The following is a 25148-nucleotide window of genomic DNA, read 5'->3' as shown; positions in this document are numbered from 1 at the left end:
TAGTCAGATGTGATTTTCCTTTCATTGATCCTTGCTTCTGATCAGAAGATTCTGGGTTGAAGCCTTACAGTAGAACATGTAACCCAGCCTGAGTAAGTGCAGTACTGTAGCTACCTTCAGACAAGATACTAAATTGTGGTCCCATCTGCCTCGGGTACATTGGCACGAGGGGAGAAGCAGGAAGGTTCCAGAAGTGTGTCGACCCATATTTATCGTTCAGCCAACGCCTGGTTATTTGGTCATGACCATTGCTGTTTGTGGGACCTTGTTGTGGACAAATTGGGTGCAGTGTCTCTTGAGTAATACAGCTTGGAGCAATACAACAGCAGCCCAACTCGTCCATGCTGCCCACCTAGCTTTTCCCATTTGCCCGTGTTTGGCCCACGTCCCTCTAACCCCCTTCTATCCATGTACTTATCCAAACCTCCTTTTGAATGTTGTTATTATACCTGCCTCAACCACCTTCTCTGGCAGCTCTTTCCATTAAAGACTATGTGTGTTTACCCTATTTATACACTTGAGGTTGCCCTTCAATCTCCTACATTCAAAGGAATAAAGTCCCAGCCTGCCCAGCCTCTCCTAACTCAGGCCCTCACACTGGCAGCATCCTCGTAAATCTTCTCTGCACTCTCCCCAGTGTAATGAAGTCTTTCTTATTACAGGACAACCAAAACTGTACACAGTACTCCAAGTGTGTTCTCACCAACCTCTTGTACAACTACAGCACGACATCCCAACTCAGCGCCCTGACTGATGAAGGCCAGCATACCAACCATGCTCTTCACCACCCTGTCTACCTGTGACGCCGCTTTCAGCAAGCTATATCCTTGTACTCCTAGGTCTGTCCCTCTGTTCCACAGCACTCCCCAGGTCCCGACCATTCCTACCCTGGTTTGACTTCCCAAAACGCAACACCTCACACACCCGAATTGAAAGCCATTTGCCAATCATCGGCCCACTTGCCTAGCTGATCAAGATCCCCCTGTAATTTCTGATAGCCTTCTTCACTGTCTACAATGCCACCAATTGTAGTATCATCTTCGCATTCACATCCAAATCGTTTATATAAATAATGAGCATCAAAGGTCCCAGCACTGACCCCTGTGACACCCCACTAGTCACAGCCTCCAGTCTGAGAAACAACCTTCGACCATCAATCTCTGCTTCCTACCATCAAGCCAATTATGAATCCAATTAGCTATCTTTCCCGGGATCCTTTACAATTGTACTTCATTAGTTGTAGTGTGCTTTGGAAAGGTACTGTAGGTATGAAAGTCTTTCTTTAATATGGGACTGGATTTTGCAGAGTAAGATAAATGCATTCTGGAAAACTTACTTAAATCTGTAAAGTAACTTTACTACAAAACTTGATGTTAGTGTTTGCCTTTAACTTTTATGCTGTCATATAGATAAGAACAGTGATATTTTAGAAAATGCATTGGACAGCTTGTGCTTGTAGTGTTTTAACAGTCTTTATGTGATGCTATCATTATAGGAAAAGCAGTTTACGTCACTCTCTCAGATGGCCATATTAAATGCAATTGTAGCTCAGAATGTAATGGATAACTATTAGGAGTTGGAACCTATGGCAATTGAGTTGGAAAAGAAGAGAGAGGGCCCGGGATATAATGTTACATTGAAGGGGCAATCAGCAAAGAACTGGCAACAGGGACAGAGACTGGGAATGTATCACGTCAGTGGAAAGGTAGGGAGGTAAAATATGAAAGAGGTGGAAAAAGTGAAACACTTTTAGAAGCAGGTTTGACTTTCTTTTTATATCGAGTGGGTAGGAGGTTGGGGGAATGCTGCAGGGACAGAGAAGGAGGAAAATCCAGAGAATTGGAAAATAAGACAAATTTTGAAATTTGAGGCTAAAAGTACACTATTAGCATTGTCCCGTTCATCCATCATTCAACTGCATCTGACATGCCTCTGATGTTTCTGTGTTGCTACTTTTAATCCAAAGGCCACTGTAGTCTAATTTCAATCTAGTTAAAATCTAGCAAAAGAAAAAGCTTTGGAGTTGACACTTAGCTTCACTGCTGTGTGGTAATTGATTGCCCACAGACTGAAGAACTTGCCTAACTTTCATCCACTGGAAGTCAACAAAATGAAAATCAGGCAAGAAGATTAATAGGCAGAGACTTCACATTCAGCTGTGCAAACCCCCTTTCTCTACCACTAAATAACTGGGAGATTTAATAATCTACCTGCTACACCTGTTTAAGGTAGATGTTTGATAATTCAGTGGATGTATTGCATTGTAACATAATCTAAAGGCAGCACACTAGGACAGTACCAGTGGTTCCTCTACTGAGGAAGATCTACGTGAATCTGGAAAACTAGGACAGAAAAATGAACTTGGGTTAAGTTGGAGAGAATTCACGTTATCTGGAAGAAGCTGGTTGCATTTACTGAGACTATTGAGATAATGTTTCAGTGACAGGAAATGTTGCATTTTATAACTGCAGCCAGTAAACATTTAAGTGTATTGTACATCTAACTACATTTCATCTTGCTGAATAGCATAGCAGCCTTGAATGACTGAATTGCCAATCCTTGCTTCTTAGAAGTGGTATATAGGGTGAAATAAATACAGCCATTAAATTTAATCAGTTGTTTTCCAGGAATTTGGCTCGGAGTGGAATGGGACAATCCCGAGCGGGGAAAACACAATGGGACTCATGAAGGAGTGCAGTATTTCCAGTGCAGGTAATTGAATTTCTCCTCCGTGCAACTTCCTTCCCATTTGTGTTGTTTAAAATCTATCTCTTCCCATTTTCAGTTATTTTTCCTTTCCTCCCATGTCCCAACATGGAGAGAGTGATGAGGAGAATGAAAGCTGGAACAATGTCACTCCTATCCCCACTGTACATTCCCAAATTATTTTGCTTTCAACATGTCCTCGCAATGAGCAGAGACCCATAACTTTCAACCTCCTCTTGAATCTCGAAGGTACTGACCTAACCTGTGATACAGACTGATAGGTTACAGCCCCCTCTGTTATCTGTGCTAATTAATTTTATACACATATGGTGTTTTAGTGTGAGCAATGTGTTTTCCAGTAAATTTCAAAGTATTGCTGAAATTAAGTTGATCACCATAGCTACAGCTGTCATCAGTCAGCGATTTCAATTGCACATCATTAACAGTGAATCTCTTTCCTAGAACTAATTTTAAGGACTTTGCATTACCACTGGAGTCAACTTATTGACCCTGTGAAATGCAGCTAACATTGCAGAATGGGGATTCAAAGTGACTTTGGCAAAACAAGATAAATATGGGTTAGAAATTATTAGATATCTGTGCACGAGTGAGATTCTGTGCACGAGTGAGATTCTGTGCACTTGCAGCTTGGGAGCGCATTACATCCCAAAGGGCTGGGCCGTGAGGATCCACCTACTTTTTCCAGAGGCAATCTCATGTTATCCTGAGTCCTGACAGGGACAGTAAGCAGCACTGGTACGTGCCTGGAGATCAGTCCTGTGCTATCCCCTCTGTAAAATGGCAGCTGAGTCCCACAGAAGGGAAAAGGATGAACTTGCAACAGTGACTATATTCATGAGCAACTTCTCACCCAGTAGTTGCTCCCTTCACTTTTTATCTTAAAGCTGAACTATAAATCCACCAGAAGTTTGTGCTGATTATTTTATTGTCTTTAAAAGAAAAATTTGTACTGTGTGGCATTGTTGGCGAAGCTGGTTTTATTGACTATCACAAGTTTCCCAAATATTTGATATTGACAGTCAATGACACTGGTGCAGGACACGTGGGCACAGAGTAGGGAAGGACATTAGATTTCCTTCTTTGAAGGAGAGTGAGACAATCCAACAGCTTCACAGTCACTTTTACTGAGATCGGGCTTTTATTTCCTGTTGTCTTTTAATCATCCCATTCTCAAAGCTGTCCAAAGTAGACTTGAGTTGGCATTTTCTGGCTTATTTATGTCCATAGACCATAGAACACTACAGCACAGAAAACAGGCCATTCGGCCCTTCTAGTCTGTGCTGGAACTTTATTCTACTAGTCCCATTGATCTGCACCCAGTCCATAACCCTCCAGACCTCTCCTGTCCATGTATCTATCCAATTTATTCTTAAAACTGAAGAGTGAGCCCGCATTTACCACGTCAGATAGCAACCCGTTCCACACTCCCACCACTTTCTGAGTGAAGAAATTCCCCCTAATGTTCCCCCTAAAGGTTTCCCCTTTCACCCTAAAGCCGTGTCCTCTTGTACTTATCTCTCCTAATCTAGGTGGAAAGAGCCTACTCGCATTTACTCTGTCTTTCCCCCTCATAATTTTGTAAACCTCTATCAAACCTCCCCTCATTCTTCTACTCTCCAAGGAATAAAGTCCTGTCAACAGCAGCCCCCACCTCCAATTCCCCCTTTGAGCACTCATACCCCAATAGATAATATTTTGCAACCTTTATCCCAGTATTTATGTAAAATCAAAGGTCTTTGCCCAAATATTAGCCTGACTGGCCATCATTGTCGTTGTTTTGCTGCTAATTTTTCTGCCAGAGACTGATGGCTTCCAAAGCCACCTTTGTTTCCTAACCATTTAGGGGGGCAGGAGAAGGATTAAACACCGTAATTACTTCGGAAGGGCTACAACCACATTTAAAAGCTCTGCCTCTACATTAGTCACCCCACAGGTGGTTCGTTCATTCGCCCTCAAAAGGCAAACTTTGGAGTTGATTTCCTCTCGGCAGTGAAGGATCGCTACGGGCCGGAGGGCAATCAGGGAATACAGGACTGCCGGGGCAATCCTGTCCGTTGGTGCAAGAAACCCATCGAATTACTGGGAAACCGGGATGCAGAAATTAAACAAAGGTATTGAGAGAATATTGTGATGCAGAATGAAGCTGTTTAAAAAGGCTGTCCTATTAGTGCTGCACCTTCTGCTCTTCCCATTCTGTGATATATTGCAGCAAACGTAGCTCGCTTACTGCATTAATCCATATAGTGTACCTATTTATAATGTGTATTTGACTTCTTTGCACCTCTTTGCATTACTTGGAGGACTGGAGTTGCCAACTCTGATCCCATGTCCTGGAAGTTTCATCACATGCCCTCCTGACACTAACCCACCCCATTGAGTCTAGTCGAATGACCTTTAATCCCCAATATTTTTAGATTCATAGAATGGTACAGCACAGAAACTGGCCATTCAGCCCATCATGTCCATGTCGACCTTTTTGCCCATCCACACTGATTCCATTTTCTATATCCTTCTGTGCCTGCCTGTTTGAATGCCTGTCTAAATGTGTCTTAAATGTGCTGATTCCATCATCTCCTCTGGCAGCAAGTTCCACTCTCTGTATAAAAAAAAAACCTTTCCAATCAAATCCCCTTTAAAACTCCTTCCTCTTACCTTAAACTTGTGCCCTTTTTTTTGGAAGCTTCATAGCCTGACTAATCAAGAGCATTTTATGGTTATGGATTGAATCCAATACAAGGAGGTTTACCACTCAGCAATGAAGATGGAATGTATAATTCACAGTGGATTGTACACTTGGATACGTAACCTCCTGAGACTTACCACTTTTACCCCATTTTTAATGTTTTCTTTTAAGGTTTTCCCTAGTTATTTCACTGCACCTGCTCCTACCCTGGCAGTTTTGCTAGGTGTGGTTAGAAGTATTTTGGAATCTATTCAGTGCCTTCACTTCCACAGCTCTTCTAGTTTGAGAATTTTATAGCCAATAAACTTAAGTTTTCAAAGAAAATGAAGATTTTGTTAATGATCTTATGGTTTTTCTCCTGGTCATTTGCTCAGAGTATTCGGATTGCTCTGATTCTTGAGAGCGTCCTGGAAGATTGCCAGCCCTATGGCAGACCCAGATTTCCTGAGACTTATTTTCACAACTTTTAAAATATGGTTAAAAATGTATATTGAAGAGAAAAACAGAGCAAGTAAGCAATGATACAATTCATAGATCCACTGTGCACTGTTATGTTGATTAGAAGTTTGAGATGTAATGTTCTTGTTTAGTTCTTTCAATCATCTGTGGTTCTGTGGGTAGCACTCTCATCTCTGAGCTGGTTGTGGGACTGAGTACAATTCTGTGGTGTCTCATTCCCTGATTTGAGCATGTAATCTGGGTTCATATTCCTACTGTGGCACTGGGGGAAAGCATTGTTGCTGATCTGTGTGGTAAATAGCTATGCACTGGGTTCAAACAATCCTGGGTGGGTGAAAGGGGAGAGGACCGAAATGTGTCTATTTGTAAGTTTTGCCCAAGTTGTGCAACATTTGGCAATTAGATAGAGTCACTTTATCCCAAAAACACAAAAAATAAAGTGTTTGCATTTATAGATGTCCTAACACGTTTTAGAGAGGTTGGAATTCCTTTGTAGATTATTGGCTCAGAATTAGACACTGTCACGAACCAGCAACAAAAGAAACACACTGAGCATGATTCAGTGTTAAAAACTATTAATCACTACTTATGATAATACGTAAAATAAAAGTAAAAATGTTAGTATGTTAGAATTCAGAAATGTTAAACCTCGAACGTTAACCCCAAAAACTAAACACTTCGTGTGTGTGTGTGTGTGTGTGTGTGTGTGTGTGTGACAAAGTCCCAAACTCCAAGTTCAGGAATGGTTCTTAAAGTTCAGTTCCGCAAGCCATAAGGTGAAACATGAGCAAAGGCTTCTTCAACAACCACTGTTGTCTGAAGATAAGACGTAGACGTAGAGAAACATAGGGAGAGTAAATATGAAATCCAAATGTTCCACGATGGAACCCAAACGACACTTAAGTGTTTACTCGATAGTGACTTCCTCACCCCAAAAAGCATCCGAATCGTGGTTGTCCACACACAAATACCTGTTTCCTTCTACAGGTCAGCAACAAAGTGAACTCCACCGGATTACTTCCAACTTCCATACATGGATTTCAGTGGCAGACACAGTTATTGTTTCTCATCCATCGATAGAGAAAACTAGCAGGCTGGTGTCTCTCTCCCTTCTCTCTCTCTTCTTCTGACTTCTACAACGTCATTACGTCCTTTATCTTCTATTGACGTAAGCACACCACACACACAAATACACACACACTCTCTATCTTAAAGGGACATTCACTGAGTCCGTAACAACACATGTAGTTGTGAAATTTTGCCTAGATTATGTCATAAGTGGACACTCTTGTGTGGGTGAGATGGAAGAAGGAGACAAGGTTTGTCATGACATTACAGAACCCTCCACCAGATAGACCACCAAAATTAACAGTACATTTACCCATTGGAATTCCAGGTATTCAATTGTATGTGTCCTTGCATCTCCCAGATGGGAATTGCTTGTGCATCCTACCTCCTGCAGCAAAGAATAAGGTATTGGGCACGTCCATCTCCCCACTGCCTTTGGCATTCTAGATAGCTGTGGGTCAAAGGAATAATGTATTCTGGGGTGATTGTAAAACTGTTCCCTGCCCACAATTATCTAACTTAGATTGGAGAGCTTTTCCAGAAAGGACAATAAATGGGCAATATAATGATGGGGCTTTCTTTCCCCTAACTATTGTAGGTGTTTAGAATGGAAGATCATTTGGCTGTAGACCGTCTGTACCGTGATACATCAGGCATTGTGTGGTGACAAGCTGGGTGGACATTTCCTTGCTCATTGTTCTTAAGTAGGAACAGTAGGAGGCCATTTGCCCTGGAGCTCCTTCTTTCACTTAATGAGATCCCGGGTCATCTCTGACTTTATTCCATTTAGCTGCCTTTTCCCCATTTTAATCAATGTCTTGTTCACAAAAATACATCAATTGCTGGTTAAAATTAACAATTAATCACATTGCCATTTGCAGAGGGAGCCAAAACTTTTTCTATCCTCTCTGCATTGAAGTGTTTCCCAAGTTCTCATCTGACTTCCCAATCAGCAAAAATAAAAGTGTATTGCTATCTACTGCATTGGTTTCCTCTTATTAGCTGTAGAATGTTCAATCCAGTCAGCCCTGAGCTTCATCAATCGCAGAGAATATAGCCCTAGTTTTTGTGATTTTTTTTTTGCTTTTCCTTTTAGTCCAGATATCATTCTACTAAACCTTCGCTGTACTCCCCCCAAACTCAATGTGTCATTCTTCAGGTCTGTGCCCAGAACTGTTCACAATACTCAAGGTGGGGTCGGACCAGGACTTTGTTTAGCTGCAGTATAACTTCCATCCTTTTATTACCAAGTCCTTGGTAGCTACACAATGTAGCAGCCATTAACCTCTTGGATTTCTTTTTGTGTTGTTCCAAGATACAGTAATGATCCATGTGCAAAGTCTATTTCAAACTCAACTGTGTTTAGCTTTCTGACATGTAGAAAGTGACCTTATATGAGTCTGAAGTGAATGATTTTATATGTGTAAACACGAAAATCTCTGTGCTTGTCTGTGGAAACCCCTGAGAAAGAGAATGAAGAGAAATATAAAATTCCCCAAATCACGGACCACAATTCTATCACATCTTTAGGTCTTTAACCTGATCTGTTAAGAATGGACAACACCAGGAATGTCCCTTCCCGTTATAGAAAATGTTACTAAGAAAGTTGTAGCCATGCTGTGAAGGCAAGCCAGTAACTTGGAAGCATGAGGTGCTTATATGTACAGTTGCTATTGAAGATAATTAACATATGTACAAAGGCAAAGTTAAGACTTGATAATTGCATCACATGTATACTGAACATGATCCAGGCAAGAAATTAAGGTGTTGAGAAATGTGAGATTTTTTAAATATCTTTTAGCTTGAGTTTTATGAACAGAACTACATTTCACTAATCCAGATGTGCTTAACTATCATGTACATATCAAGCCAGTGGTTTTTTTTAAAAGATCCCCTGCTTTAACCTTCCCCCATGTCTCTGTCTCATTTACAGGTGGTTCGAATCATTGTTGATTGTTTCGGTCATAGAGTGTAAAGTGAGCCACGTCATTGAAGAGGACGAAATCTCCAACGTCTGTCCCAGTATCCTTGCCATGTTAATTAAGCTGTACTAATTTACACGCAAGGAATGTTTATGATCCATTGGAATAAAATGCTGATTTTTTTTTAAATGTCCTAACATATTTGAGCCTCTTGTAGTGCCTTCAAGCCCTCCAAATAATGGAGATTGATAGCTGGGAAAAGATTAGCTGGTCCACAAAGCTTGCCCAATATTTTGGTTGTCTGGACATTGAGATTGGATCCTTGTAGCTTTTGTTGTGTTTAATATTTGTGTCTGTTTCTAGAGGTCTTCAGGGTAATGAAGGGGTTCAGTAGTGTAGATGCAGAGAAACACTTTCTGTTTGTGCAGTGTCCAAACCTGAGGTGTTAAAATAAGAATCACCATAAATCCAGAAAGGAATTCTTTTGCCAGAGAATGTGGTTGAGGTGAGTAGTATAGATGAATTTTAAGGATAAGCTAGAAAAATACCTGAGAGGGAAAGGAATGGAATAATTAAATTATCGATAAAGTGAGAGGGGGTTCTTCTGAAGCATTAAGTTTGTTATAGAGTAGTGGAGCCACGTGACCTGGTATTATATTCTGAATTTTGGGCATAGTTTTTAAACTCTGCAGTTACAAACATACCTGTATACATAACCGTACTGATGTATAAGTGATATACCACACACATATATGATGTGGTGTATATGAAGTCTTAAAAGTGGAATGCTAACTCCTAGCAAATAACTAATGTGAAGTTTTGGGCACACTAATGTCCTTTATTAGGTGCTAATCATTTGCTTTCCTCCAGCATGGTGCTTGGCAATGAGAATGTGGTCAAGTGTGTGATTAGACCAGAAGTAGTGCCAGAATTTTGGGGAATTTCTCCTGATTCCGACTTAGCGAGAAGACAATGTGTGCTACTTCAACCATGTTTCAACCAGTGCCCAAGGATAAAAGGCGGGGGATTTATTTGCTACCCCCTGAATAAGGCCTGCTGCTAGTTGGGGGAGAGCCTGGGGGTTTGTACAGCATTGCAATCATCGTGAAAAGATACAAAAGCTTCATGCCACATTAATTAACCTGGTGTATTTCATCATCAGCTGAGACTCCAGATTGTTTCTAATCTGGCTTTCTTCACTTTTAATTAAATCTTCAGAGGCTTTCTGGAAGCTGGGTAGTAAGGCTGTTCACTTGGCTGAGGTGAGGGCTTGTAAACTCTCAATCCCAGCAGTTAAATATAAGCAATGGCTGTAGCTTCTCTCCAGGCAATCCTCAACACCTGCAGCAAACGTCGAGCACCCTTGGGGTCCCAGGCGTTCACCTGATGGTTTACTGTTAACCCACCAGTGAACTCATCAGACAGAGGCTCTGCATTGGGAGAATCTGGGATAGGTCGGGCGAGGAGGGAATGAATGTAAGCACCTGCAATGAATAATCAGCTGGAAGAACTCAGTGGATCAAGCAGAATCTGTGGGAGGAAAGGAGTTGTCGATGCTGATGGTCCTAATGCAGGGTTTTGACCTGAAATGTCAACAATTCCTTTCCTCCCACAGATGCTGCTCGACCCGCTGAGTTCTTCCAGCAGATTGTTTGTTGCTCCAGATTGCAGCATCTGCAGCCTCTTGTGTCTCAAATGTAAGCATGTGTTTGCTGGTTTAGCCAGCAGATGGAGCAGTTGGAGCACCTACTGCAGATAATGCACTATTCATGCCATGCACTGTATGCATTACAGCTCTCAGCTCCGTCTCTCTTCCCTCAAAAAGCTGCTGAGCTTGAGAGATGTTGAAGGGGTGTCAAATGAAAACTTCAGGGCAGACTGATGTCCTTTGTTTTAGCAAGGATATTCAGGTTTATGGAACAAAGGTGGGTAGATTAGATTAAAATTGACTCCTGTGTTAATATGGAGACACAAGATACTGCAGATGCTGGAATCTGGATCAAAAATAAGCTGCTGGAGGAACTGATGCAGACGATAGCTGATCCACAGAAGTGTGACTGACACAGGTATTTTCTGCAGTGATGCCATTCAATCTGGGTATTATTGTGATCACATTCCACTGCAGGGAGCAGCAGATTTCTTATGTCTAGTATTTCCATACCCACTTTTCACATCCACAATGCTATCGCTGTTCGTGAGATCTTGTGCAAAGTGGCTGGTCTGCTTCCCTCCCTGCATTACCACAGTGACCACACTTCAAAAGGTGCTGCACTATCTGTGGTGGAGCATTTTTGGAGCTTTCTGGAGCTCTGAAAGATGTAAATTCAATTTTTTTTTTCTTTACTCGCACTCTGGGGTCCTTCGTACTTGATCTTACAGCTCGCTTTTGAACGGTAATGTGCAGTGGGTGAATTTGTGCCCCAAACAAGGTAAACATGGGGTCATCTGCAGGTTTGTCAAATATATTCCTTCACCATGTTCCTTCAGATGTGGTAGAGCTGAATTTGGCCAAGAACCTGTTTTCGTCCTGGGAAAAAGTAGCACGAATTACTCGGCACTTAAGGAAACTGGAACATCTTGACCTCAGGTATCGAATCAGTAAAGGTTGCTGAAGAACTTCTTCTTAGATGGTCCCTCAGGGTTAAGAATGCCTTGCTTCCAGAACAGTTCTGAGATGATGAGTCAGCTTGTACACTCTGCAGACTCTGGGGCAAGTAGAGCTCAGTGGGGCAGTAGGCTGATGAGGTTGTTCCACGCTCCTTCTCTTTGAGCTTAACCTCCATGCGCTCCTGAAAAAGTGAGTCATGGTGCTTGGGCCATCCTGGATGTTCCTCCAGTCTGAGCAGTCCTGGGCCAGGAATTCGCACGGGGGCTGGTCGTGTTGCTGTGCCACAGCTCCGGAAACCCGCGTTCAATTCTGACCTCCATTGCTGTCTGTGTGGAATTTGCCTGTCCTCCCTGTGACCCAGTTGGTTTCTCCCGAGTGCTCCGGTTTCTTCCCACATTGGGTTGGTAGTTAATTAGCAACCGTAAATTACCCTTGCTGTAGGTAGCTGGGAAATTAAGGGGTATGTTAATGAACATATGTGAGAGAGAATAGATTATAGGGGAGAGAAAAGGTATGGGAGAATGGGATTGCTTTGAGTGCCAGCATAGACTTGATGGGCCAGATGGCCTAAGGAAATAAGAATCAGAGTTGGTGAAGAGGTTACTATTTTTCAAGCAGACTTTGAGAAAATACTTCAGCTGTCTTCTCTGTCTTCTGGAGTGGATGGCTTTCTTCAGGAGTCTGGGGATGATGCAACCTGCCCATGGATGTTGGTCAAGTGTATTTAGAGCCTCAATACTAGGAATATTCACTTGGCAGAGGATGCTGCCATTTGGCTTGCCTATCCTGCTAATCGATTTGGAGGATTTTGGTGGTACTTCTCCAGTGCTTTGAGGTGTAGGAGACTGTAGGTTTTGGTTTTCAGGTGGCTCCCAAGATGATCCATGCTGAACAGGGTCCAATCCTGGATGTAGATTGTTGGAGCAGTTGTGCCTGGCCAGTGATTAAATTTTTTGAGGAGATGGTTAGGAGGGCTTATAAGGGGTGGTTCAGGTGATGTAGCTTTTTAATTCATTTTCGGGATTTGGGCATCTCTGGCAAAGCCAGCATTTATTGCCCATGCCTCATTGCCCTCGAGAAGGTGGGGGGACCTCCTTGAACTACTGTGGTGTTCTGGTGAAGGTGCTCCCACAGTGCTGTTGGAGAGGGAATTCCAGAACTTAAAACCTAGCGGTGACGAACGACTGTGATGTATTTCAAAGTCATGATGGTATGCATCGTGGAGGGGAACCTGTAGATGTTCCCGTGCACCTACTGTCCTTGTGCTTCTTGGTGGTAGAGGTCATGGATTTGGGAGGTGCTATCACAGTGGCCTGGTGAATAGCTGCAGTATGACTTCTAGAATGTACATACTTTGTGCTGGTGGTGGTGGGACTAAATGTTGAGGGTGGATAATGGGGTGCTAATCAAGCTGGCTGCTGTGTCTTGGAACGTGCTGAGCTTCTTGTTCAGGCAAGTGGAGAGTATTCCAACATGCTCGTGACTTGTGCCTTATAGAGAAGAGTTGCTCACTGCAGGATACCCAGCCTCTGACCTGCTCTTGTAGGCATGGTACTTATTTGGCTTGTCCAGTTGAGTTTCTGGTCAGTGGTGACCCCTGGGATGTTGATGCAAGGGGACTTGGTAATTGAGATGTCATTGAATGTCCAGGGTAGATGATTAGATTCTCTCTTGTTGGTGATTGTCATTGTCTGGCACTTTTGTGGTTTGAATGATACTTGCTACTTACGAGCCCATGCTCCGTGTGAGATCTCTCCCTGAGTCAGGATATGACTACAATTACAGAATGTGGAAATGTGTTGTGAAATACATGATCTCACTCACTGCCATCACAAGTAGAAAGTACCATCAAGGTTATAAAATGGGACTCATCCTTCTGTCACTGCTTGGACTTGTGCCTATCAATTAAAATATGAAACGTGAATATGTTTGCAATGCTGGGATCAGCCTTTGGGTGCTTTGGGTGATGTGACAGCCAAGTAACTGATCGGTGCAACTGGATCAGCGCATCCTGGGTTTTTTGTTTGTTAATTGATCTACCTATTTATACTTGATCAATTGGGATTCCTCAGCCAGTTCCAGGATAATCTTATGTAGCTTTGTTTTCAGTGATCTTACTTAGGGTTTTCCATTTCTCACTAGTCAAAACAAGTTGACGCTCATTTCTAATCCGGTCTCGCTCTCTGATGCCTTTGCCAACCTGAAGAGCTTAGCCATTCAGTACAACGGACTGACGTGGGCCCAGGTAATGCAGTTGCTGTTTCTTTCATGAACTGATTAAAGTGATGTGACACAAGGCTAACTCTGATCTCATTGCAGGTTCTGGAATGTGCCCCAATGTGGCCAGTGCTTGAAAGAGCCCACCTATCATCTAATGCCATCTCGGTACTGGAAAGGTAAAGCAAATTCTTTTGCATCTTCATCATTCACGGAGATTCACACCAGTGATAGCTGTGGATCGGGAAAAGGCAGTTTACTCCCTGACCAACTCTCCTCCTAAATTGGCCTATGCTGCATGATTAGGAAGCTAGTGGAAGTGAAGATAACTGGACTGAATGGGTCTATGACATTCCGATCAAATGTCTAACTTCAAGGCTGAGTGGGAGAAGACAGAGTGGTTGTGGATGGTTTGAAAAAGTGCAGAGGAGATTTACAAGAATGTTGCCGGGTCTTCAGGATTTCAGTTATAAGGAAAGATTGAGCATGTTAGGACTTCATTCCTTGGAGCGGAGAAGAATGAGGGGAGATATGATAGAGGTTTATAAAATGATGAGGGGCATAGACAGAGTTAATGCAAGTTGGCTCTTTCCACCTAGATTAGGAGAGATAAGTACGAGAGGACATGGCTTTAGGGTGAAAGGGAAAAGGTTTAGGGGGAACATTAGAGGGAACTTCTTCACTCAAAGACTGGTGGGAGTGTGGAATGGGCTGCCATCTGATGTGGTAAATGCGGGCTCACTCTTAACTTTTAAGAGTAAATTGGATAGATACATGGACGAGAGAGGTCTGGAGGGGTATGGGCTGGGGGCAGGTAAATGGAACTAGCCGAATAATGTTTCGGCACAGACTAGAAGGGCCGAATGGCCTGTTTTCTGTGCTGTAGTTTTCTGTGGTTTCTATGGATTAGACAGGCTTCAAATTATAACCCTTTCCATTAACTCTAGATTTTAGTTCATGCTTCTTCCCTGTAGGTTTATCATAAATCTACAACTGTTCACTGTTTTGATTATTGAATTTCCAGTGTTGTAATATTGAAGCCTGCTGTGCATTGTTCACTTGGCTGCCAGTTTTATGTGTAATTGATTTCTGGGTTTTTTGGCCATTTCCCCTCTTCCTCCTTTCCACTCTGACACTGATCTCATTCTGTAGGAGATGACCTTTGGATGAACCATGGGCCCAAAGTCTAAACGGATTGAATTATGAGGTCAATTTGCATGGCTCTTGATCTGGTTGAGGTATTGAAGGTGATTAAAGGATGTGTTGATAGAAACAGTTTCCTTTGGAATAAGGGACATGACGTGACGAAATTAGTGCTAAGGTGAGCAGGTGTGCTGTAAGGAAGCACTTGTTCACACAGAGGGTAGAGGAAATCTGGAACTCATCCCCAGAAATTTAAGGCTGGGGGTAAATCAAAAATTTCAAAACTTGAGATTGGAAAACGTTCAAAAAGTATTAAGGTTTTGGGAACCAAGGCAGGTAGATGAAATTAGAGAACAGGCATAATTGAATTGAATGTTGGAATGTGCTGGAGAGGCTGAATCCTGTTCCTTGGTGTTAGCTGCTGCTGGCCTTCCAGGGTCACAGTCAATTGATGGCCCTTCATCTATCAGTGATGGACCGGAGAAGATCCTCTGGTCCATGCAGCTTGTCTCACTTACTGTGACACCTCCAGCATCGTGACATGTGATGTGTTTGCTCCACCCTGAAACTTTGTGATCTCCTGGTTAAAAACAAAACCCATACAGTTTGAGGGAAATAATCTATGAAATTCCTCTGACTCTCCATGGCAATTAAAGCTAATCCAGGAGGTGACTCTGTGCTCGATGATTCCCTAAACTGTCTATGTTTTGCAAGAGGTGACCTCTTCCAGCCAAAGATAGGAAGACACTCAGTTGTACAGTGCTTGATGTAATACAATCTTTATTAACTAGTCAGTATATCCAAAGTTGCTTTAAGAGGTTATATTTTTAATAATGCTACTTTGCTGTCCTTTCTCTAAAATGGTTTTATTGATGTGTGTTGTGCATCTGTGTCTGTGTTCACCCATGCATGTGTGCGTGTGCATGCTCTGTACCTTCTGCATCATTTCATTAATTCTGTGTCTTGTTTCCAGGCCTGTTGATGTTCTGCAAAACTTGACATTACTGGACCTCAGCTCCAACCCGCTGGCTGGTGCAGATCAATTGGTGCACATTGCGTACTTGCCGAGGTTAGAGGCTGTTCTTTGTGTTGGAGCTTCAACTTCAAGTGTGGCCCAACTTCACCTTTACTTGCAGTGTGAGGGATCTGTGTATCGACCTTGACTGAAGAACTTGCTTCCCTCAGCACACAAATGCAGTTCTACCTTTATAAGTTAACTTTCTCTGGTAACATTAGTCCAAAGCATTGCCTTTTTTGGGGGGAGGGTAAATTACTCAATTTTTTTTATCCTTTAGTTTTTCATTGACATTTATCGCTGATACTCTCAAAGACATGGATTTTGCTGAATCCAAAATTTACTGCAACATTTCCTGCAGTACCACAGTGACTATGACAAGAGTACTCCAAGGTGCAATGAAAGACTTGGGGATGTCTTAGATTGTGAAGGCCACTAGACAATTGCAAGTTCTTTTCCTCTTTTTCTTCCTTTCTCTTTTGTTTTCTTTCCCAGCACTGAACACTTCTTGGTCTAACGTGGGAACAATTTCAGAACCTTCAGTTAATTACTGTGATATTTGCAATATGGGAACCTGCCTCGCAGATCCTGCTTTTGGCAAGTCTGATTTTAACCATCATAGTAGGTGATGATTTAGTTCAGTGTACTAATCTCACTCCTCTGTTGTTTCAGGTTGGAGCAACTCATATTGTCAAATACTGGGTTAACCTCTTTGTATTTTGATGATGTTCAACCAGGTATGTGAAATTTTGTGGAATAAAAATGAGTACATTAGAGTTTTTGTTTAAATCCTCTCTCCCTACCAACCACAGCAACTTGTACCAGCGAACTCCGAAATCTATCTCCAGTAGCTGCTCTTCCTTTGCTAATCTGGTTGTCCCAGCCATATCCAATCTCGTCACTACCCACATGGGCACTAGGTGGTGGTTGAGAGCAAGACCTCTGTTCTTTTCACCTGCTTCTCTGCCAGGGTTGGGAACTCTACAATTTACAAGGATGCTGCCAGGACTCGAGGGACTGAGTTACAGGGAGAGGTTGAACAGACTAGGACTATTCCTTAGAATGTAGGAGACTGAAAGGTGATCTTATGGAGGTTTATAAAATCATGAGGGGCATAGATAGGGTGAATGCACTCAGTCTTTTTCCCCAGGGGTGGGGTATCAAGAATTAGAGGGCATAGGTTTAAGGTGAGGGGGAAAGGCTTAATAGGAACTTGAGGGGCAACTTTTTTATACAAAGGGTGGTATCTTTGTGGAATGAGCTGCCATAGGAAGTGGTTGAGCCAGGTACAATAACAACATTTAAAAGACGCTTGGGACAGGTACACAGATTGGAAAAGTTTAGAAGGTTATTGGCCAAACGCTGGCAAATGGGACTAGCTTGATTGGGGAATCTTGGCCGGCGTGGACCAGTTGGTCCAAAGGGCCTGTTTCCATGCTGTATAAATCTATTACTGGCTTGGGAAGGAATAAACTTTTGCTTCTGAGGGCAGCTTACTACCCCTGAGACAAAAGTCTTCCAGTTAGTACAACTGTCCTCCTTTCCCACACCGTTTCTCCCACTTCACTCTGCAGTTGATGCTGGAGCTCTCCTATCTCACCTGCACCTACGTTTCAAATTGGCGTTCATCTTCCCTCTTCTCATACCCAGCCCTTCCTCCTCTTGTCCCACCTTTGTTTATTATTCAGTCAGTCCCCGTTCCCCACCTGCGGCAGCTATAGGATGGAGTTCGTAATCTGATACTTAATGCTGCAGTGACAGGAGTTTCCACTCTGTTGTGAGAACTCTTGCCTACAGCACAAGAGTAGTTTACTTCCCATGATGCAAGCAAGGAGCAAGCTGGCATGAGACCCAAAACATTGATTGACATTATGATCAGCCCATTTGAATTGCTGCTCTGTGTCAATCAGAATCAGGTTTATTATCGTTGACATATGTCGTGAAATTTGTTGTTTTGCGGCAGCAGTACAGTGCAAGACATAAATACATAAAAATTACTGTAATTTACGAAAATAAATGAATAGTGCAAAAGAGGAATAACGAGGTAGAGTTCATGGACTGTTCAGAAATCTAATGGCAGAGGGGAAGAAGCTGTTCCTGAAACACTGAGTGTGGGTCTTCAGGCTCCTGTATCTCCTCACTGATGGTAGTAATGTGAAGAGGGCGTGTCCCGGATGGTGAGGGTCCTTAGTGATGGATGCTGCCTTCTTGAGGCACCGCCTCTTGAAGATGTCCTCGATGGCGGGGAGGGTTGTCCCCATGATGGAGCTGGCTGAGCTTCTTCTGAGCCTGTACATTGTAGTCAATGTAGTTGCACTAAATCTGCAGTCGTATATAGACTTGCTGTCATGTAATTGCAGGGATACTTGGTTAGCATGTGTGGAATGCATTCTTCCTTGTGTTTTCAGCCAGCTCTTTTTGTTCTCTGACAGATGGTAAAACAGCAATGTTTCCCAAACTGACATCGCTGGCTATTGACAAGAATCAAATATCAGAGGTAAATGTATCTCCGTAAACTTCATTCAGTAACGTAATGCAAGGAATGGATGTAAATATGTCCATTTTCACAGTAATGCTGCTACTAATGTTCCCGCTTTAGTTGCTGTTCAATTTTCTTCACAACGTACATATTATTTGAAAGTTATTTAAAATCAACATAAATTGCTTGATCTGTATCAGTTCTGTAAACTTTTCCAAGCTTCCATGCTCGCACTCTCTCTACAAGTGATTTCCAATGGGTTGCAATGCTGTAAGGCACAACCCTTTCTCTGTGTGTGTATGTGTACTTACTTCACAGCAACATCCTGGCAAGGCTTAGTAATCATCCACAGTATGTCTCAGCGGGAAAATGCTCAAGCACTTGATGTTGGGTGACACTTCACTGCCATGCTGAGGGAGTATTGACCTTCAGAGGTCAAGCCTTTCAGATGGGCTGATTGCCAAAGATCTCATGGATCCATTTTGGAGAAAATTCAGATCATCTGTGTGACGCTCCTCTAAACCAATATTTTAAAGCTGATAATCTGGTCATTTATTTCACTGCTGTTTGTTGGATTTGCTGTGTGCTAATTGCCTGCCACATTTATTACCTCTCAACAGTGTGGAGTGGTACACTAAATCCTAAAGTTGTACTGTTAATTCACTACAATTTGGTAATTGGTTTATTATTGTCACATGTACTAAGATACAGTGAAAAGCTTTCGTTTTGCATGCCATCCAGACAGATCATTCCACAAATAAGTACATTGAGGTCGTACAAAAGGAAAAACAATAACAGAAAATCAGAATATAGTGTTACAGTTGTAGAGAAAGTGCGGTGCAGGTAAACAAATGAAGTGCAAGGGACATGACGAGGGCAGACACGGTAGTGTAGTGGTTAGCGTAACGCTATTACAGCGCCAGCGACCCGGGTTCACTTCCTGCCGCTGTCTATAAGGAGTTTGTACGTTCTCCCTGTGTCTGCATGGGTTTCCTCCAGGTGCTCTGGTTTCCTCCCACATTCCAAAGACGTACGGGTTAGGAAGTTGTGGGCATGCTATGTTGGCGCCAGAAGCGTGGCAACACTTGCGGGCTGCCTCCAGAACAGTCTACGCAAAAGATGCATTTCGCTGTGTTTTGATGTACATGTGACTAATAAAGCTATCTGACCTTATAAAAGGTATCTTGAGAGATCAAAAGTTTATCGTTTAAGAGGTCCATTCAAGAGTCTTGTAACAGTAGGTTAGAAGCTGTTCTTGAGCCTGGTGGTACATGTTTTTAAGCTTTTGTGTCATCTGCCTGATGGGAGGGGGGAGAAGAGAGAATGGCCGGGGTGGGAGGGGTCCTTGATTATGCTGGCTGCTTTCCCGAGGCAGCTGGAAATGTAGACAGAGTCAGTGGAGGGGAGGCTGGTTTCCACGATGTGCTGAGCTATGTCCACAACTCTGCAATTTCTTGTGGTCTTGGGCAGAGCAGTTGCCATACCAAGCCGTGATGCATCCGGATAGGATGCTTTCTCTGGTGCATCTCTGAAAATTGGTGAGGGTCATTGAGAACATGCCGAATTTCCTTAGCCTTCTGAGGAAGTAGAGGCACTGGTGTGTTTTCTTGGCCATAGCATCCATGTGGCTCTCCTTCCTCTCCAGTGCTTGGATTTGCCTCTGCAGACCGCACAGCAACTACTCAAGTAATGCTCTCTGGTGGTTTGCTAATCCTCTGGAGCCACGCCTGTACCTAATTGTTTAACAAGGGAGATAAGGGTACTAATTACAGGCCAGTCACCATAGCACCCATGGGTAATTTATTGAAAAAAACTCTGAGGGGCAATAACCTGTGTCTTTCTAAAAGGATGATTTGTAATCAGGAATAGTCAGCAAGATTTTGTTAAGGAAGGGGCATGTCCAGTTGTTGATTGACTTTATCACCTCAAGAAAATTCAATAAGAGACTCGCTTTTAATGTAGTCTGTTGGCAAGGACTCTGGACCCCGGCTCCAGCCCATGTTTCTGACCCCTGACGTTCTGGACAAACCCTGCCTCCAACAGCACACCCAGCCCCCAGTCCAGACCTTGGCTCCGGCCACATTCCACGTGGCACTCTGGACCCCCGGCTCACATTCCGGATTACCAAGTGCGCCAGGTGCCGAACAATCAAATACCGGATTATCAGAGTTTTACTGCACAGGACACCTAGAGGACAAAAGTCATGCTGGGAGAGCAGAACGACTGAAGTGGGCTGCATGTAGAGTATTGTTCCAGTCACCACCTTGATGTGATAACAATAGAGTGAAGAAGAGACTTGAGGGTTTTACCAGGGCCAGCAAATTGTAATTATGAATAGAGTCCAGGTAGGAAGGGGTTGTTTCCTTTGGACTGAATAAGCAGAAAAGACCTACTTGCCTTAGCAGAGAGGTCAACAACCAGAGGATATGGACTTAAGGTAAAAGGATTGGAGAGTTTTTTCTTAGCCATTCCAGAAGTGATGAGTGGGAGGGATGGTAACCAAGAGAAAACGTGCTTTGTGCTAAAAACCCTCATCTGCAGACCAATAAAGGGACGTGGGAATAAGCCCGTGGTGTCTGCCAAGGACACCATGGCGGCATGCTTGGTTCCTGTGCCTCGGTTCCTTTGATTCTGTTCCTGGTAGTCAGATCAACTCACTGATGCCCACAGGCTGTCATGCCTCTGGAGCTAAGCTGCTTGTTCAGGTCGAGTTGCTGGAGTAACGAGGGTTGAAACTGTTGTGCTCATCTGTAGAGGTGATAATTGAGCCTTAAATTCTCTTTCATCTCCCTTCACATCATGAATTAGAGATCTGAGATGTTACTCATCTATTTAATATTGGATTTTCCCGAGTACCTGCTTTTGCTACTTGCACACAAGAGATTCTGCAGATGCTGGAGCAACTCACACAGACTGCTGGAGGAACTCAGCAGGTCAGGCAGCATCTATGGAGGGAAATAAACAGTCGACATTTCAGGTTGAGACCCTTCATCAGGACTGATGAAGTCTTGATGAAGGGTGTTGACCTGAAACGTCAACTGTTTATTTCACCTCCATAGATGCTGCCTGACCTGCGAAGTTCCTCCAGCATTCTGTGCGTATTGCTACTGCACCCTGTGTCTGCCCCACACATATGGTCATTTGGGAGTTGTCCAGCTTCACTTCAGATGGTGTGGGGAGTGGGAAACAGATCCTAAAGTTGCAGTGCTGTTTTAGAATGTGGCCTTTCTCTTCCCTCCACTGCTTGGTTCAGTCTGGACTTGCAGCCTGGTGCAATCTAAGGAGGCTATTCAGCAGGACCACACTTGGATAATCCCAGACCTGTCAATCAAACCTTCGATAATGTTCTGCAGTAGACTGCGGCTCCGTTCCTAATGGATCACTATTTTCCAATCCAGTGAACCGATGCTTTTAGTTGCCTGAGGATAGACACGAGCTGAATGCTTTTAACGTGGTCATTGTTTACAGGGCAGTAAGAGCATTAGTGATTCCCGAAATTGGGCACCATCCACTTGCATCAATCATAAGGCTAAATATTAATAATTCTATCAGCTTATTGACAATAACTTAGTGTTACCTCAGTGGGAGAGAATGTTTTTGTTGCTTCTAGCACTTTAGCAGTGTCTTACATTTACACAGCACCATTAACATTGTAAAATATCTTCAGATGCTTCATAAGAGCATTTGTAAACAATGTGACACTGAGTCAAAGGAGGAGATGTTGGGACAGGAGCTCTTGGTCAAAGCAGCAGGCTTTAATGAGGAGAACGAGGTTTACAAAACATCAATACAAGTCTTTACTTTTGTAACACCTGATGAAAGCACGGCATTTAAGAGATTTTATTTCACATCTGACATTTTCCAGATGGCTTTTTGACTGGCATGCCACAGTTGGGCATTGTGGTGACCTCGCGTATCCCCTTGTTACCTGGAGGTGTGTGTAACAACTGGGAATTAACAAACTTTCTTAAGTACCAAGGATGTTAAGCTGACTAGGAAGTTGAAGACTTGGGTGCATAGCCAAAAAATAGAACTACATATTTCAGGGGTATTACTAGGAAATACCCTCGTGCAGAAGTTTGGAACTGTCTTCAGTAAAGTGTAATTGATGTTGTCAAGTGTTAATTGGAAGTTAGAGACTGATAGAGTTTTGGTAACTAATGTCTTTGGGAATGTGGGGGGGAAAAGGCAGGTATCCAGAGTTAAGTCACAGATCAGCCATGAATGGCAGAACAGATCAGCCATGAATGGCAGAACAGATCAGAGAGGTTGAATGGCCTACCTCTGTTCCTGTATTCCTAAAGTACCCAGCCCCAGGTCTGCTCCTGTGGCTACAGAATGTGTATGCCTTGTCCGTAAGAAAAGTTTAAGAATGTAAGAAACAGAAGCAGGAGTTGGCCATTTGACCCTCACACTGCCTCATTAATAAGGTAAAGGCTGATCTTTTTATCTCAGCATCATTTTACTGTACTAACCCCGGTACCCCATTCGTACTAACTAATGGAGTTCAACCCAGAAAAGTGTGAAGTGATACACTTCAGGAGATCGAATTTGAAGGCAGAATACAAGGTTAATGGCAGGACTCTTAGCAATGTGGAGGAACAGAGGGATCTTGGGGTCCACGTCCATAGATCCCTCAAGGTTGCCACACAGGTCGATAAGGTTGTTAAGAAGGTGTATGGTGTGTTGGCCTTCATTAGTCGGGGTATTGAGTTCAAGAGCCGTGAGGTGATGTTGCAGCTCTATAGAACTCTGGTCAGACCACACTTGGAGTATTGTGTTCAGTTCTGGTCGCCTCATTATAGGAAGAATATGGAAGCTTTAGAGAGGGTGCAGAGGAGATTTACCAGGATGCTGCTCGGATTGGGGAGCATGTCTTATGAGGATAGGTTGAGTGAGCTCGGGCTTTTCTCTTTGGAGAGAAGGAGGATGAGAGGTGACTTGATAGAGGTGCACAATATGATAAGAGGCATAGATCGAGTGGACAGTCAGAGACTTTTTCCCAGGGCGACAATGGCTAACACGACGGGACATCATTTTAAGGTGATTGGAGGAAGATATAAGGGGGATGTCAGGGGTAAGTTTTTTACACAGAGAGTGGTGGGTGGGTGGAACGCACTGCCGGCAGAAGTTGTGGGGCAGATACATTGGGGACATTTAAGAGACTCTTAGATAGAAGAATGATAGAGAAATGGGGGGGTTATGTGGGAGGCAAGGGTTAGATAGATCTTAGAGCAGGATAAAATATTGGCACAACATTGTGGGCCAAAGGGCCTGTACTGTGCTGTAATGTTCTATGTTCTTAAACCTTGCAGTTCCCTTACTATCCTAAAATCTACCAATTTCCATCGTGAGTACACCCGGGGACTGAGCTTCCACAGCTGCTCAGGGTAGAGAATTCCAAACGTTCGCTACCTTTTTGGTGAAGAAGTTTCTTCTCACCTCCATTCAAAGTGGCCGACCACTTGACCCCTGCATCCAGCCTCGCCAAACGGAAGAAATCATCATCCCTGCTGCAACCCCGTCAAACACTGTAAGAATTAGCATTTCTCAATGAGAGCATCTTCAATTTCGAGAATATAGACCCTGTCGGCATAATTCATCCCTGCAGGATGGCCTCCCTGTCTCGGAAATCGATCTGGAAAACCTGTTTTACTGTCAGAAATCATAGTTGAATGTAACGACACTGCAGAATTTTGGCCGTGGCTCATTGGTACAGTTGAAGTCCAGTGGTGGGGCTACATCAGTTTGGCCTTCACTTTCTAGCTAAACTTTATCCTTTTGCACTTTATTTATACAGCATGATAACAGGCCCTGCCAGCCCCACGAGCCCACGCTGCCCAATTACACCCATGTTAACCTCCTAACCCGTATGTCTTTGGAATGTGGGAGGAAACCAGAGCACCTGGAGGAAACCCACGCAGACACGGGGAGGAGTGTGGTGTAGTACACTGCTGCTTCTGCCAATGGTCCAAAGTATCCCATGGATGTCCAATTGTGAGCTAGTAGAAATGCTCAGAATATCTCCCATTGCTACACGGCATGTTAGAGGGTGCCCTCATTGTCTCAACGAAGACTGTGCGTTGGTCTTTACAACTACAGATGCACCTGCAGTGGGTAGGTTGAAAGGAAGAGGTCAAGTAGTTTTCTTTTCTTCGTCTTAGTTTTCTCAGCTGGATGCCAGTTATGTGTTTTGTCCTTGATCAATTGATAGTGCTGACACTGTTGGTGATGGACATAAGAATTTCTCCATCTAGATCCCACTTTATGATTTTCCTTGAAATCCTCATTTCTTTTTTCCAAGTGGTGGTCGATGTGGAGGGATGCTGATTTATCATCCGAGGCAGGCAAGCAAGTAGTAATTAGCCACAGCTTTCTTTGTGCATGTTTGACTGGATACCATTGGACTTTGTAGGGCTTGGGGACTCCCCAAGCCACAACCTACCAGCTGCCACCTCAAGTGGGACAGTAAATCCTAAGGATTGTGATGCAAGGATCTGGCAGTTTGGCTGCAAGATGTGATACTATAAAAAGAACAATGCAAGGTAGGACAACTCTCCTGCAAGATTACAAATGTCAAAGAGGTGACTAGGCTGTATGTGTTTTTATTCATTTTTGTAATCTGAATGTCATTGGCAAGGCCAGTGTTTATTTTCCATCCCTTGCTCTTTGAGCAGTGGTTTTCTAGCAGGTAGTAGTCAACTGCACTGCTAGGAATCTGGAGTCCTATTGAGCAGAGATTGAGTAAGGATCCCAAAAGAACATTAGTGCACTAGATAGGTCTTTACAACAATCCATTGGTTTCATGGGCACCATTACTGATGCTA

General features: G+C 43.3%; 1 protein-coding gene across 1 annotated transcript in view; it reads left to right on the top strand.

Moving 5' to 3' along the window:
- The window catches only part of tbce (tubulin folding cofactor E), a 50692-nt gene that overhangs the window by 10845 nt on the left and 14699 nt on the right, over window positions 1-25148 (top strand). Inside the window, exons 3-11 of the mRNA XM_052024065.1 lie at window positions 2628-2712; window positions 4650-4838; window positions 8871-8959; window positions 11347-11446; window positions 13610-13712; window positions 13787-13863; window positions 15801-15896; window positions 16515-16579; window positions 18275-18339. Of these exons, the coding sequence (XP_051880025.1) occupies window positions 2628-2712; window positions 4650-4838; window positions 8871-8959; window positions 11347-11446; window positions 13610-13712; window positions 13787-13863; window positions 15801-15896; window positions 16515-16579; window positions 18275-18339 (869 nt within the window). The remainder of the gene's footprint in view (window positions 1-2627; window positions 2713-4649; window positions 4839-8870; window positions 8960-11346; window positions 11447-13609; window positions 13713-13786; window positions 13864-15800; window positions 15897-16514; window positions 16580-18274; window positions 18340-25148) is intronic.

This window comes from Pristis pectinata, chromosome 10 (assembly GCF_009764475.1).
Source record: "Pristis pectinata isolate sPriPec2 chromosome 10, sPriPec2.1.pri, whole genome shotgun sequence".
NCBI classification, from domain to species: Eukaryota; Metazoa; Chordata; class Chondrichthyes; order Rhinopristiformes; family Pristidae; genus Pristis; species Pristis pectinata.
This window is presented reverse-complemented; position numbering and strand designations above follow the sequence as displayed.